This window comes from Aquarana catesbeiana, linkage group LG13, assembly GCF_042186555.1.
Source record: "Aquarana catesbeiana isolate 2022-GZ linkage group LG13, ASM4218655v1, whole genome shotgun sequence".
NCBI classification, from domain to species: Eukaryota; Metazoa; Chordata; class Amphibia; order Anura; family Ranidae; genus Aquarana; species Aquarana catesbeiana.
Window position 1 is genome coordinate 177,935,173 of NC_133336.1, and position 16,622 is coordinate 177,951,794.

At 42.7% G+C, this 16,622-nt stretch overlaps 1 protein-coding gene across 1 annotated transcript in view; it reads right to left on the reverse strand.

Moving 5' to 3' along the window:
* The window catches only part of LOC141117528 (CD48 antigen-like), a 53,680-nt gene extending 48,770 nt beyond the window's left edge, over positions 1-4,910 (reverse strand). Inside the window, exon 1 of the mRNA XM_073610428.1 lies at positions 4,780-4,910. Coding sequence (XP_073466529.1) covers positions 4,780-4,849 — 70 coding nt within the window. The 5' untranslated portion in view covers positions 4,850-4,910. The remainder of the gene's footprint in view (positions 1-4,779) is intronic.
* Between the last annotated feature and the right edge of the window lie 11,712 nt (positions 4,911-16,622).

Sequence of the window (16,622 nt, forward strand, 5' to 3'; positions counted from 1 at the left end):
CTTGTCTAATTCTGTTGTACCCCTCTGCTTCTCTTATCAGCTCCTCATTTAGCCTCCACTGCCCCCTCTCAGCCTGGTCTCTTCCGGACATCGATGGTCATAGGTGCATGGTCAGAGTAAGTTATATTTCCTATCTTGGATCTCTTTACCCTATCAATCCCCTTATGCTCAATTATACCCCAGTCAATCCGAGAGTAGGTCCCGTGCACAGGGGAATAGAACGTGTAATCTCTCTTAGTTGGGTGTTGAACTCTCCAAATGTCCACCAGTTGCCAATTAGAGAGTATTTGCTTTATCTTCTTTAGATGACTACCGTCTTTCCCCCGTGGAAAAGTTTTATCCCTATTGATGAATGTAATCTAATTAAGTTTATGTCATATGGTTCTCCCATGCTTACCATCAAGTATCTTTTGTGTAACATTTTTAAAACATTTTACAACCTTATTGTAGTCATTAAATATTGCCTAGTATACCCAATTATACCCAATTGTGGAAATATACATGATTTTAAACAATCTGTAGATAGAATAATTCAGAAACAGCTATCTCAGGGTCCGACTAATTATGATGAAAAAAAATGATAAAAAAAAATGTAGAGAGCAAAATACAAAAGAACCATATTGAATATTAAAAAGGCAAAAAAACGAAATAGGCAAAAAAACGAAATATGACCTATATTCAATGTAAATCGAACACAGATATAACGCAACATGAGTAATGGCCTTAATAGCCAACCTTATTGTAGTCATTAAATAATTCTTATTATACCCAATTGTGGAAATACACATGATTTAAACAATCAACATAGATAGATAGAATAATTCAGAAATAACTATCTCAGGGTCCCACTAATTATAATATAAAAATTTTAAAGAGCAAAATACAGAAAAAACATATTGAATATTAGAAAGGCAAAAACAGAAATATGACCTATATTCAATGTAAATCGAACACAGATATAACACAACATGAGTAATAGCTGACGTGCATAAATGATCAAAATTAGTGATAATAGTGAAATAATACACCCCACTTATGGTTTAACCTAAATATTATTCTTGTTTGTATTGCAACCTTGCCTATTGCAGAGTCCAGCATATGTTTCCTTTTCTTTGCGTTCCCAGAGTTTTCTCAATACTATGCATTTATAATGACCGATGTAGATTTATAGAATGTCTATTCCAGTATTTAAATATAGTCCCGGCCTGCATATTGTCTTCCCTGGCGGAGTGATTCATCTCCCTCTGCTCATGGCACTCTGCTCTGTTCTCCACTCGGCCTGAGACAGTGAGACTGGAGAAGAAGCAGCAAGGCGAATGGCGGTGGCGGCAGAGGAAGCAGCTGACATTTGAAATTGTGACTGACTCCAGGCAGCAGCAGGATCAGAGAGGAAAAGGCTTGTGGGGCTAACACAGGTGTGTGCTTGCTTGGGGGTGATTCAAGATCTACTATATGATGATTACACACTGTATCTGTCTGCAGCATCTACACATTATGGCATTGGCAGCACGGGTGGCACTCTTTTCTCTGCAGGCAGCAGGCAGCACATGTGTTATGGCATTGGCAGCATGGGTGGCACTGTCTCTGGAGGCAGCACATAACGCTTGTGTTGCCTGCAGAGACAGTGCCACCCATGCTGCCAGTGCCCAAACGCATGTGCTGCTTGCAGAGACAGTGCCACCCATGCTGCCAATGCCATAACGCATGTGCTGCTTGCAGAGACAGCGCCACCCATACTGTCAATGCCATAACGCATGTGCTGCTTGCAAAAACAGTGCCACCCACTGGCATTGGCAGCATGGGTGGCACTGTCTGCAGCACATTATGGCATTGGCATGCCCCGCTGTCAAGTCGCTGATCGCCATCATTACTAGTAAAAATAAATAAAAAATACATAAATACATCCCATAGGTGAGGGGGTGGGGCTGAAAGAGGGACCAGGGGTGGGGCTGAAGGGGTCCCGTCAGGTAGGCTGTACAGGACCCCATGATTTCTATCAGCGGCCCTGCCTGTGTAGATAAGCATGGCCCTCACACAGATGTACGCTGTAGTATGCGCCTGCTAACAAGGCCCAAGAGACCCCAAGACATGCATGCATGCATAGTTAGGAGATCATGAAGCAAAAGCTCAAAAAGCTTCATTGGCTCAGTTTTGGGTTTGCACCTGCACAGTGTGACTGATGGGTTGCCACTTGCCAGTGGCGTAGCGTGGGGGGTGCGAGGGGGGCCTAGGCCCCGGGAGCAACATTTGGGGGGGGGCGATATCCCGTGCCAGTATGTGTCACCCTCTCTCCATACTCCTAATTTCAATTTTCCGTGACCCCGGGCTCCGGCCGCCATGTTAAGTCTCAGGCCGGCCCCTGGCGCCCTGTGATTGGGTAAGAGGGTCATGTGCGGCAGGTGGGCCTGGCCTGTGCTCAATCGCTGCGGAACGGGGCTGGCCTTCGCTGTGACCTGAGGCCACTGTCTACTCCTCCTCCTCTCTGGTCACTGATCATGTCCCCATCGGGGCAGGCAGTCTGGCAGTGTGACAGGCGGCGGCGCAGAGGCAGAGCAGATGGAAGAAATAAAGGTAAGAGACTCACTGGTGAGTTTTGATGCTGGCCCGGGGGGAGTAGATATGGTCTGGGGAGAGGGAGCAGCCAGAAAGTCAGTGTAATATATAGTGTTGTGGGTAGTGTATAGTGGGGTTCCTCCTCCCTTCTCCACACTCTGTTGGCAGAGCAGCCCACGGTATGTGAAACTGTATGGAGAGATAGAGGAGCTGTCAAAATTGAGGTTGGATGTCGGGGGTGGGCGGGATCCGGGGTGGGCGGGATCCGGGGTGGGCAGGACCCAGCTATACAACACCAGCCGATGGGATCTGGGTGGGCCGCTACGTGTATGTGACCCCGCCCCTTTCTTAAACAGCCCAATCATTGGCTGGATAGCTGCTGGGTCCCGCTCACCCCGGGTCCCGCCCACCACCGACATCACGCTGAATTTGTCAGCTCCTCTCTCTCTCCATACAGTTTCAGACACCGCGGCGCTGCAGAGAGCATTCAGTTTCACACAGTTACATTATTGGCTGTGAAACCTGCCATTGCCATCCAGTGCCACCTGCCAGTGCCATCTGCCAGTGCCACCTGCCAGTGCCAGCCACCTGCCAATGCCAACCAGTGTCACCTGCCAGTGCCAATTAGTGCCATTTGCCAGTGCCACCTGCCAATCAGTGCCACCTGCCAGTGCCAACTAGTGCCATCTGCCAGTGCCACCTGCCAGTGCCAACCAGTGCTATTGCCAATCAGTGCCATCTGCCAGTGCCACCTGCCAGTGCCAACCAGTGCCACCTGCCAGTGCCACCTGCCAGTGCCATCTGCCAGTGCCAATTAGTGCCACCTGTCAGTGCCAAATAGTGCCACCTGCCAATCAGTGCCAACCTGTGCCACTTGCCAGTGTCACCTGTCAGTGCCACCTGCCAGTGCCAACCAGTGCCATCTGCCAGTGCCAACTAGTGCCATCTGTCAGTGCCTGCCAGTGCCACCTGCCAAAAATAAAATCAGCCTAAAATATCAGCTGCAAAAATCGGCATCATATATTGGCCATCGGCCACCCCGATTTCTAAATATCGGCATCGGCCAGAGAAAAACCCATATTAGTCGACCTCTAATAGTGTGTGTGTGTGTGTGTGTGTGTGGCTAGAGTATTGTGTGTGTGTGTGTGTGTAGTCAGTGTATTGGTCTGTGGGTAGAGTATTGTGTAGCGCTCAGTATGTAGTGTACTGAGTAGTGGTCTGTGGGTAGTGTATAGAGTATTGTGTAGTAGTATAGTGTATTGTGTAGTGGTCAGTGGATAGTGTAGTAGTGTATTGTGCAGTGGTCAGTATAGGAATCAGGTAGGTTAGTGTGGTGTGGTGTGTAGTGTAGTGGTCTGTGTGGTGTGTAGTGGTCAGTGTGTTGTGTAGTGGTCTGTGTGTAGTGGTTGGTGTGGTGTGTAGTGTAGTGTAGTGGTCAGTGTATTGTGTAGTATAGTGTATTGTATAGTGTAGTGGTCAGTATAGGAATCAGGTAGGTCAGTGTAGTGGCCAGGGTGTAGTGTAGTGGTCGATGTAGGGACCAGGTAGCTTAGGTTAAGGGTCAGTATAGGAATGAGGTCAGTGTGGTGTGTAGTGGTCAGTGTATTGTATAGTGTAGTGGGTAGTGTAGTGTATTGTGTAGTAGTATAGTGTAGTGGTCAGTATAGGAATCAGGTAGGTTAGTGTGTAGTGTAGTGATCAGTGTGTAGTGGTTGGTGTAGTATGTAGTGTACTGGTCAATGTAGGAATCAGGTAGGTCAGTGTAGAGGTTAGTGTAGTTGTCAGTATAGGAATCAGGTAGATTAGTGGTCAGGTAGGTCAGTTTAGGAATCAGGTAGGTCAGTACTATTGTAGGAAGGGAAGGGACTCAGGCAGTGCAAAAAGTCCGCAGGTTAGGGGGGCACAAATTACTTGCCTTGCCCCGGGCGCTGACAACCCACGCTACGCCACTGCCACTTGCACAGTACAATGTGTACACTACAATGCTGGGTGACCCGGCACAGTGCCGGGGTTACATGTTTTCAAAGGTAAAGCTTATTTACCAGCGATGTATCAGTATACAGTATTTGCTGAATCACTGACAATCATGGTGTATTAGTAGGAAGGAAACAGACTCAGTACTATTGCCCAACACCACCTATGCTTTACATTTTTAAAAATTGAAGAATACATGAAAAATTATTCTAAAACAGATATGATATGCAAGAGTTATAATTAATCACTCACCCGAAGCAACATAAGAAATCAGCAAGGTCACAGTCATTATCTGTAGTATCCTCATAATGGTCTTTAGCATTTTTACACACTCCTTTCATTTTCCTTGTATTGTAGTGGTTGCTAGAATACTAAAAGCTGAAAAATTCCTGTATACTTCCTCCCACTGAAAAAAGGTCTCATATTACCCTGTGCACAGTTGTATGAATGTGTGTCTAGTCTTTAAAGCTGAGTTCCGCCGAAAAAAAATAAAATTAAAAGTCAGCAGCTACAAATACTGCAGCTGCTGACTTTTAATATATGGACACTTACCTGATCAGGGCGCCCACGATGTCCTCACCCGAAGCCGATCTGTCCCTCGGCTCTCAGGTGAAGGCACCGGCATCTTCAGTAAGGGAATCAGGAAATGAAGCCTTGCGGCTTCACAGCCTGGTTCCCTACTGCGCATGCGCGAGTCATGCTGCGCATTCTTACTGGTCCCTGCTGTCTTCTGGGACCTGTGTGTCTCCCAGAAGACAGCGGGGGGGGGGACGACAGAGGAGCAGCCGGACATGGCATAGATAGCCGCGGATACTTCCCCAGAAGTGGGAGCAAGTACCTGGATTTTATAGGGATCTGCCCCCCCCCCCCCCCCCCGAAAGGTGCCAAATGTGACACCAGAGGGGGGGAGGAAATCGAAAAGCGGAAGTTCCATTTTTGGGTGGAACTCCGCTTTAAGATAAATGGGTAGGAGAGATCACCTTAATGCAAATAATGTTATTGATATGTGATAATGTTATAAAAAATATATTTATTGTAAAGATACACTTAAAAGGCTAAACTGTGCAAACAGATAAATACACAGATAAAATAAATAAACTGAAGTTGTTCCCCTGCAAAAGGATTTGTATGTCCATCCATCCGGCCCTGAGATTTTCACGGCTCTGCCACACAGCAAATACTGGTCTGGTGGAAGAGGAGACCTGAATTTTCTCTGCTGCGGTTTAGTAACACCTACAAGTCCTGTCCCTCCCCCAAACTGCGCTTGAACAGTGTAAGGAGAAGAGACATCCAAATAGGACCATCTCTCTGGCACACTGCTCTCTTCTCCAACCGGTATGTTCCTTGTATGCTTATGAGCACATCAATACACCTGACTGGTTCACTGTGCTGCTTCTCACTCCCTGAGCCTGAGCTCTGCTGTACAGAGAACAGCAAGTGACTGGTACCAACTCAAATTCAGGTATTTAGACTGCTGGCATAAAGACAATACTTTTAGGAATGTCCTAATTCAGGGGTCTCCAAACTTTCAAAACAAAGGGCCAGTTTATTGTCATTCAGACTTTAGAAGGACCGCACTGTGGCCAGTGGGAGTAGAACAGGTCCGAGCGTCGGTGGGAGTTGTTTCAGTGAGAGTAATTGAGCCCCATTATTGGCGTAAGTGGGAGGAATTATGCCCCATCATTGATGTCAATGGCCCCCATCTTTTGTATAATTGAGAGGAATTGTGCCTCATTACTGATGTCATTACGCCCCATTGTTGGTGTCAGTGAGGGGAATTGTGCCCCATCGTTGGTGTCTTTGGGAGGAAATGCAACCTCTTCATTAGTGTCAGTAGGGGGAATTATGCCCCATTGTTGGTATCAGTGGATGAAATAGTGCCCCAAGGGCCGGATAAAAGGAAGCAAAGGGCTGCATCTGGCCCCCGGGTCACAGTTTGGAGACCCCTGTCCTAATGGATAGAAAACTATATTATCGTGCACTTTTTACATCCACCTGTTGTTCAGCTTTAAGGAACTGGATGAAAGGTGATCTATTCTGCTCAAGGTCTAGTGCCACTTTACTTCTTGATATGATACTGCCTGTACTGATTCAAACACTACAGAATATGCAGCGTTGTTATGCAGATGTCAAGGCAGCCAGCATAGGCGTACAAATAAACAATCCCTTTTTGGCTGATCTGAGACTTTATCAAAAATCGCTTGATTCTACCAAAAAAACACATAAAATGTATTTATGCCTGAAGTCAAATACTGCCCCAACCACATATTCTGGTTTGGGAGCTTAACAGAGCTTCAGCAGTTCCAAAACATGTAATAAATGTTCCAACATAACTGACATATCCAAAAAGACAACATTTTTCATTCCCCTGGTGTTATTGGGTTTTTGGCCCGATTCTAACCCTCATTATCAAACCTTCAAGCTAAGCCCACTCCGTCAGACTTTTTTACTGCCATCTCAGTGAGCCAAGGGACACTGCCATCTCAGGCTGATGATGATATCTCTTGGCCAGCCTGAAAAGTCACAGAAGCAGTGAGGGGAGACGGAGCAGAAGTGGTTAAAGTGGAGTTCCACCCAAAAGTGGAACTTCTGCTTCAAGACCTCCTCCCCTGCTTTTGTTTGTGAAAATGAGCTTTTGTGAGGAGAGGGGGGAGCAGGTACCTGATTTTGACAGGTACCTGCTCCCACTTCCATTCTGGTCGCCTTAGGCAATCGGAAGCTGAAATTCTCCTCCCCCCTCCCTCTCGAAGTCTTCTGGGACACATGACAGGTCCTAGAAGACTGGGGACTAGTCACAAAGCGCAGCACGACTCATGCATGTGCAGTAGGCATCCGGCTGTGAAGACGCAAGCTGTCATAGCCAGGTGCCCATAGTAGAGATGACAGCGCCAAGGGAAGACACGGGGCGAACGCGGCTGGGGTGAGCCCATCTCTGGATCGTGGGACAGGTGAGTATGTGTTTATTAAAAGACAGCAGGCACAGTTTTTGTAGCTGCTGACTTTTAACAAAAAAATTACTTGATGTCCGCTTTAACAAGTCAGCCTGAGGAGCCGTAGGTGGGGACGATATGGAAGAGATAACTCCCCTCAGTAAAGCTTCCCCACTCCTCTCTGACTCCTGTTGTAGAGCAGCTAGCAGTGTGCTGATAGCAGCCATTGTATGATAGAGGCACAGAGCAGACCTTCCGACCTTCTAATCTTTTTCCAAAGAGTGACTGTAAAGTAATTTCCGGAGGCTTTGGCAGGCTCACAGCTATGACCCACCCCCTGCCTCTCTCCATAGGACACAATGGTTCGTCTGTCACCCCACAGTCATGTCACTCTGTGGAGTGTGATCCTTTATTATTGGAAAGCTGCTACAGATAGTAAATAGCTGATAAAGCCCTTTTTTTAATGTTTATTACATCATAACCAGCTTACACTGAGGCAGATAATTAACTCATCTTTGGTAACACCACCACCTAGAGGCAGAATGACTAAACACATCATACTATAAGAAAATGGCTGTTGCACCTATGCCTTTGTAAACAGCATGCTAACATTTATTCACAGCTATGGGTGAACAGATACATCCCTACATACGTCAGGCAAAAATATATATGCTCTTCCTCAAATAAGTCACCTAAACATAGGAACCGGCTGTGCTTTTCTCCTAAAGGCAAAAGTGTAAGGACTCCATCTGTCCCCGCTTGCCAGGGACAGTTCCAATTTTTAGGAGTCTCTCCCCCCTTAAAAACTGATGTCCCTGCTATAGCTCCTGGTGTGTGATTTTTAATTGTCTCCAGTCACAGTATGATTTTCCAACAAGTTGTACAACCTACCTGTAAACATATGAGTACCTGTAACCACTTGAGAGCCTTGAGAACCAATTATAGGCCATCTATTGCCGCGTACACACGGGCGGACTTTGATGGACTAGGTCTGGCTGACTTTTCGACGGACTTTCCGAATGAACGGACTTGCCTACACACGATCAACCAAAGTCCTACGGATTCGTACGACCGGACTAAAACAAGGAAGTTCCTAGCTAGTAGCCAATAGATGCCCTAGCGTCTGTTTTTGTCCGTTGGACTAGCATACAGACGAGCGGACTTTTCAACCGGACTCGGTCTGTTGAAATTATCCAACAGACTCCGGTCCGCTGGACCAAGTCTGCCGTAAAGTCCTCTCGTGTGTACGTGGCATTTGGGTTCAGAAAAAGTCTCATGATCAGTGGCATTGTGTCGTCATTGAACCTTTTGTGGTCACCCCTATACATAAATGACTTAAAGAGACTATTATGGTAACTGAAAATCAAAATTGCTGCAAGTATGATGGATTAAGGATAGTATAATCGAAGGAACATTAAACCTGGGTTCACACCTCCGACGGATGCGACACGCAGCAGGGGTCCAGTGCGCCCCTGTTCTCCATTTCATGGTTGAATCAGGGCCAAATTTTTGCCTGAATTCGGCCCTGAAACTGAGCCAAAGATGCACAGTGTTCCTGTGCAAGCTGCTCCGCAGCCGCAACGGAGATATGTGAACCCGTTCCATAGGGAGTCGGTCACATTCTCCTGTCATGGGAATTGGATACGAGGAAACCCTCATCCAATTCGCAGAGGTGTGAACCCAGCCTTAAAGCTCCCAGTTGAACAGGTCCAGAGTCTGCTATATGGCAGGGAGATCTCATATATGGGGCATTCAAGACTTTTTGAGAATACGGTAACCAATACAGCATAACAGACTTACATTGGCCATAAATAGCTACAATTTTGGACCATTCCTGAGTTGTGGGTGGCAACGCCGACCCCGTTCAAAAACTTTGAGAAATCTAAGAAGCTGGGCAGAAAAAAAAAATATACGGCAGGTTGGCACTCCTGGGTGAAACGGCGTCATTGTACGTCGGCCTCTTTAAGACCACTAGGGGGAATGCGTGTGCGCCCACGGCGCAAAGTCCGAAGCCGATGCGCATGGCCGGCGGCCGCAATTTCTACCGGCCACCTACGATCGCTCCTGACAGAGACATAACGGGGATCTATCAATGTAAACAGACAGATCCCCGTTCTGTCGGGGGGATAGACAGATCGTCTGTTCCTAGTGATTAGGAACAGCGATCTCCTCCTCCAGTCACTGCACTCCCCCCATAGTTAGAAACACCTCCCTAGGGAATGCTTAACCCCTTGATCGCCCCCTATTGTTAACCCCTTCCCTGCAGTGACATTTATACAGTAATCAGTGGCTATTTTTAGCTCTGATCGCTGTATAAATGTCAATGGTCCCCAAAAAGTTTTAAAAGTGTCCGATCTGTCCGCCGCAATGTAGTAGTCCCGCAAAAATCTTTGTTCACCGCCATTACTGTTAAAAAAAAAAATGCAATAAATCTATCCCCTATTTTGTAGACTCAAACCAATCTATATACGCTTATTGCGATTTTTTTTTTTTTTTTTTTTTTTTACAAAAATATGTAGAAGCATACATATTGGCCTAAACTGATGAAGCGATTTTTTTTTTTTACATTTTTGGGGATATTTATTATAGCAAAAAGTGAAAAATTTAGTTTTTTTTTCAAAATTGTAGCTCTTTTTTGTTCATAGCGCAAAAAAAAATTTTGTGAACAAATATCACCAAAAGAAAGCTCTATTTGTGGGGGAAAAAAAGACATACATTTTGTTTAGGTACAGAGTTGCACGACCGCGCAATTGTCAGTTAAAGCGACACAGTGCCGTGTCGCAAAAAATGGCCTGATCATTAAGGGGGCGTTCTTTGAGTGGTTAGACCATTCACATTCATAGTCTACTGACAGTGAGCACATTTGGGAAACACATAAGTTGAAATAACTTTTTTTATGAAAAGATTTTGAAGAACAGGGAAGTAAAGCTATCTTTCCTATAAAATAACAGTCAGTCACCACCAGTAAACAAGTGCGAACAGGTTCTATGCTACTGAAAGAGAACAACAATATCAGGAAGGAATTTACCCTTGGGCTATTTGTCTTTTACAAAGAGAGAAAAGCAGCTTTAATAGAAAGCTGGGGGGCGAAACCTGAAACAGTACACTGTCATGAGAAAAGTATAGACGAGGGGCAGGAGGCGGAGCCTAGCGGAGCAGACATGCATTGTTAGAGCTCCACACCGCTGAGGAGAGAAGAGAAGGACAAAGCGGAGCCTGCAGGCTCAAAAGGTATCCATTTGAACCTTTTTGCCACAGGGAACAAACTGTGAAAGTTTGGGCAGGAAATATGGTACTGGGAGGAAGCCGTGGCAGAAATAAAAATCACCTCACAAAGAGCTCACAGGCACTCACTGCAGCTGAAGCAGCTCCAGTCACCTCACAAGATACAGCATCAGGGCGCTCTCACAGACAGAAAATGTCACAGCAAGACTCTCCATTTGAGTCAGATACAGAACAAATCCTCTCACAAACTTCTCCACAAGCCTCCTCAGTATCCCCAGTAATATTATTACAATTTGAAAAGATGCTTCATAAGGCTTTAAAACAAACCTCAGACCAAATAACAAACAGCCTAACCAAAGAAATAAGAGAGCTTAGAAACCGCACCGCAGCCTTAGAAATAAAAATGGATGAAATTGAAATTACAACCCAAGAAAATATAACAGAATTGGAACAATTAAAAAAAGAGAATTTAATACTTCAAACTAAGCTCGAAGATTACGAAAATAGAGCCAGACGTTCAAACTTACGCATAAGGGGAATACCTGAAACTGTGACAGACCTGCAATCTACTATTACTGCTCTATTACAAGAACTAAAGCCAGATATCCCTATTGAACGTTTAGAACTGGACAGAGTACACAGAGCCCTCACAGCCAAAAAGAAAGATGGACCCCCACGTGATATAATCACAAAATTTCATTATTACAGAACGAAAGAACAAATACTAATTGCTGCAAGAGAAAAAAAGGAACTTAATTTTCAAGGACACAATTATCAAATTTTTGCTGACCTATCCCAACTTACTATTACTAAAAGACGATCCATGAAACCCCAACTAATGGAACTGCAACGCCACAACATTATGTATCAATGGGGCTTCCCCTTTTCAGTCAGATTTAACTACCAAGGTTACAGGTACAATTTACAGAAGCAGATCAGCAGATGAACTACAACAAACCCTTTTAAAATTAAATCTGACAGAACCCACAAGCAGCAACTCTCCCACACGCAGAAGAATGGCATCATCTTCACCTTCAGGCAGCACCCAGAAAATTTCAGAACAAAATGGGAATCATCATTCTCACAAAAGAGGCCGTTATGCCACATCATCCATGGACCAAGAAGTTTCAATGGACTGACATCCTAATTCCTGATATCTCTTCATTTATTATACTAAGAGATGGTTCTCTATAAAAAACCTATATTTATAACTGAATGTAACTGCATTCTGATAGTCACACACTGTGTGGAATCATGTTACATTCCAGTTATATTTCTTATTACTTCTGATTCATATAGCCTTAGAATATATAAGTGAAATAAGGAAATTCTTGTTCAGTTATATATTATCAGGTAATAACAATAGATTTATTACTTTTTAGGACAAATATGTTCAATAATCCAGAAGTAATGGAAGCTTTTTCTTTCTTTTCTTAAAACAAATATATTATTACCTAACTAGTTCCTAGAACTATGTTTTTGTTTATTCTAATCTGAAGCAATACAACCTCAATTTTATGAGTTAACATATCTAAACAGTTACATATGAATAAAATTGTTTACGCTAAAAGGGTTAAAATCCCAAAAGAATTCAAACTATCTTCATCAATACCAAAGTTATTAACAGTACCTTTCTAACTGAATTATTTAGCCTAGGGCAAGACTAACCATATACAACCACCCTGGAATAAATAATTTCAACAAAAACTATATTCTGCACTCCAATTCATGAAACATCATTTTGATGTCTTTTGACATAGCACTTCTCTCCTGTAAGCGGAAGATCCGTGTACCCCCATTAGCCCTCCTCATTCTCCCAACCATATTATGTGGGAGTGTGACAAAGGCACTTATTCCCCTGAGAGAGATATTTATTCTCTTTCACGGGTAAATTGTGATTACTTGCAAAAAATAATTTATACAATCTATCATCTAATCTCATATGTTTTTTGTTTACTCTTTACTCCAGAATTCACTGGTTTCTTTTCTATCTATTCATCTCTTCAGTCCACACAGGTTGATCTGCGCAGTCAGCTCTGCATAACAAAAAGTAAGTCAAAACTATTTGATCTATTGCCATGGCACCACTGAATATACTTTCCCTGAATGTTCAGGGAATAAATGTCGCTCAAAAAAGGACCAAAGCCTTCCGTACTTTCCATAACAAGAAGGCTCACATAGTATGCCTCCAAGAAACACACTTCACCAAAGATTCTACTCCAAAATATATTTCCCCTTTTTATCAACAAATTTACACGGCTTCTGCCTGTACCAAGCAAAGGGGAACTCTAATTGCATTTCACCGATCCACACCATTCACCTTATCATCAGAAATTAAAGACCCAGAAGGTAGATACCTGATACTCATGGGTTATATAATGGATACAGCAATCACAGTGATTTCCTACTACGCTCCTAACAAACAACCTACACCATTCCTCTCACATATATTACAAGTGATTAATACACACAAAATAGGAACAGTGATAATGTGTGGGGATTCGAACCAGGTCCTCCTCCCATTTCTAGATAAATCACCTTTTACACCATCCAAAATAACCTCTAGATTACCTTTTTCTCAACTTCTTTCCAAATACAATCTGGTAGATTCGTGGAGAGAAAGTAACCCAATGAAAAAGAAATTCACTTATTTCTCGCACCCTCATCAAACCTTCACCAGAATAGATCATATTTTTCTAACAATAGGAATGATACCAGAAATTATTGCATCAGATATAATTCCGATTCCGTGGTCTGACCATAATGCAGTATACACTACTATAGCCTCAGCCATACCAAAAGCGCATGACCCAACGTGGTACTTACCGGACATAATACTCAAACACCCACTACATCAGATGGCCATTGAACAAGCTTTAAAGGAATACATATCAATTAATAATACAACAGACATTTCCCCAATAACACTGTGGGAAGCTCATAAGCCTGTCTTGCGTGGTACAATACAAAGACAAATGGCACTATTTAAACGGGAACGCAAAAATCTAGCAAAAAAACTAGAACTCAATTTTAATGCAGCCTACATATCATTTCAAGATAATCCATCTCAGAATACAAAATCTCATCTGGAAAAATCTAGATTGGAATACGATCTATTTCTCACTGAGTCAGTTGATAAATCCCTCAAACGCTCCAAACACAATTTCTACATGAATACAAACAAACCAGGTACATATTTGGCTCGGGCATTAAATTCAACTAACAAATCTTTCAAACCAATACGTTTGAAATTATCAAAAAATGTTTACACTTGTAATCCAGTTAAAATAGTCCATAAATTTCACTCACATCTCGCAACTTTATACAAGACAAACAATGAATTTAATCCTACAGAGGCTGAATCCTTCTTCTCAAAAATAACCTTACCTGAGTTATCTCAGAATCAAAAAAGCAGTTTGGATGAGCCTATAACTATAGATGAAGTTGCTAACGCCATAAAAGACCTAAAACTTAACAAAAGACCAGGCCCAGACGGCTACTCGGCTTTATACTATAAAACATTCTCAGAAATACTCTCTCCCATTCTCACTGAAACTTTTAACAAACTTCTAGATGGACATTCTTTTCGGCAAGAAACACTAATGGCAATTGTTTGTATGATCCCAAAACCCCTTTCTGATGATACTTCCTGTGTGAATTATCGGCCTATCTCTCTGTTAAACCTCAATATTAAATTATTAGCAAAAATAATAGCAAAACGCCTCAATAGCATTATAGGAAAATTAATACATAGAGATCAAGTAGGCTTCATGCCAAATAGACAGGCAGGTGATAATATACGCAGGGCAGTGTTATAGGCACATATTGCTAAAAACCGGAAAATCCCTTTATGTTTTCTATCTCTCGATATTAAGAGGGCATTTGACACAGTATCCTGGCAATATTCATTACAAAAATGGGGTTTTGGACCCCACTTTTTAACATGGATCAAAGCATTATATAATAAACCCAAAGCCTATATAAAATATGCTGGATACAAATCTGAAGCCTTTAATATCGAAAGAGGTACCCGACAGGGTTGCCCATTATCTCCCTTATTATTTGCCCTTATACTCGAACCCATGGCCCAATACATCAGAACAAACCAAACTATAACTGGCATTGAAGTAGGAGGTATTACACACAAACTATGTATATTTGCAGACGATATATTACTTTTTCTATCATCACCACAGGTCTCTGGTCCTAACTTAATACCAGCTCTTGATGGATTTGCAGCCCTATCCGGCCTTATGATTAATCCTAAGAAATGCCTAGTGCTTAATATTTCACTCACAAACATGGAATTGATCCCGGCTAGGGCTGCACTCCCATTCACATGGGCAGAAAAATCAATCCCATATCTTGGAATTCATTTAACAGCATCTCATTCTGACTTATTCTCAACCAATTATCCTCCTGTATTAAGACAGATCACAAATCTAATAAAACAATGGTCGCAACTTCCTTTATCCTGGATAGGGAAAATTAATGCAATCAAAATGACTATTCTACCCAAATTGCTTTATCTATTCAGAGTCCTCCCTATTCCAATTCCTTCCTATTTTTTGAGAATAGTACAAAAAAGAGCAACTTCGTTTATATGGGGCTCTTCTAAACCACGTATACCTATACACACACTACATCTTCCCAAAAATAAAGGAGGCCTGGGATACCCTAATTTTACTAACTACTACAGAGCAGCACATTTGGCCAGTCTGTCCAAATACCATGCAAAACAGGAAATCCCATTATGGGTATTTATAGAGGCTTCAGAAAATGACCCTCTATTAATATCAAATTTATTATGGCTTGATCCTAAAGACCGCTTTAAAATTCATAATCCCATAACTAAACACTTCTTATCTCTCTGGGATAAACTAAAAACCAAATATCAGTTACAATCTCCACACAATCCTCTCCTTTCTTTTATCAGAAATCCGGCCTTTTATCCGGCATGGATCTACCCAAATTCTTTTAAAGCTTGGACAACATCAGGCATTCAGACACTAAATGACTTCATAGCATCTAAATCATTCCTTTCATTCCCATCGCTTAGAGAAAAATATGATCTACCAAACTCTGAGATATTTAGATATCTCCAAATCAAAAATTTCTATACACCATTCCTAAAGGGGGATACACCATTATCCCAATTATCCATTTTTGAATCAATCTGTACAAAAGATCCATTTGCTAAAGGTACAATTTCATCACTTTATAATCAATTATATGGAGTAGCAAATCTTAATAGACCCTCTTACGTTCAGAGGTGGGAGGAGGACCTGGGACGAACTTTAGAAGACACGGACTGGTCTAACAAATGGCTCACATCTAAGTCATCTTCACCCAACATCTTAGCACTGGAGACAAATTATAAAGTCCTAACTCGCTGGTACCTTGTACCCGCTAGAGTGGCAAAATATTCACCTAATACCTCAGCTCTTTGTTTTCGAGGATGCCCAGAAATAGGCACATATTTACACATATGGTGGACGTGCCCAGTAATCCAAACCTTCTGGAAGGAAGTCTTCGTGATTGCATCTAAAATATTTAAAAAAATAATACAACCAGATCCATATTTAACTTTACTTAATCTAAAACCGGAATGGTTAACACTCTCTCAATTCAAACTTATGATCCAACTAATAACGGCTGCAAAACAAACAGTGGCCAAGGCATGGAAATCTCCTACATTGGTACTAGCAGAAACAATTCACAGAATGAATAATACAATGTCCCATGCTAAGATGGTAGCCATCGATCAAAATCAAATTCCAAAATTTGAAAAACTTTGGCATCCTTGGATAAAACAACAGTTCCTGTCAAACTTCAATGACTCTGTCCTGTTGCCATGGTAACAGATTAAATGACTTACAGAGACACCCATTCTAAGGCTTCAAAGAGAACTAAAAAGAATAATAAACTGACGAGCGGGAC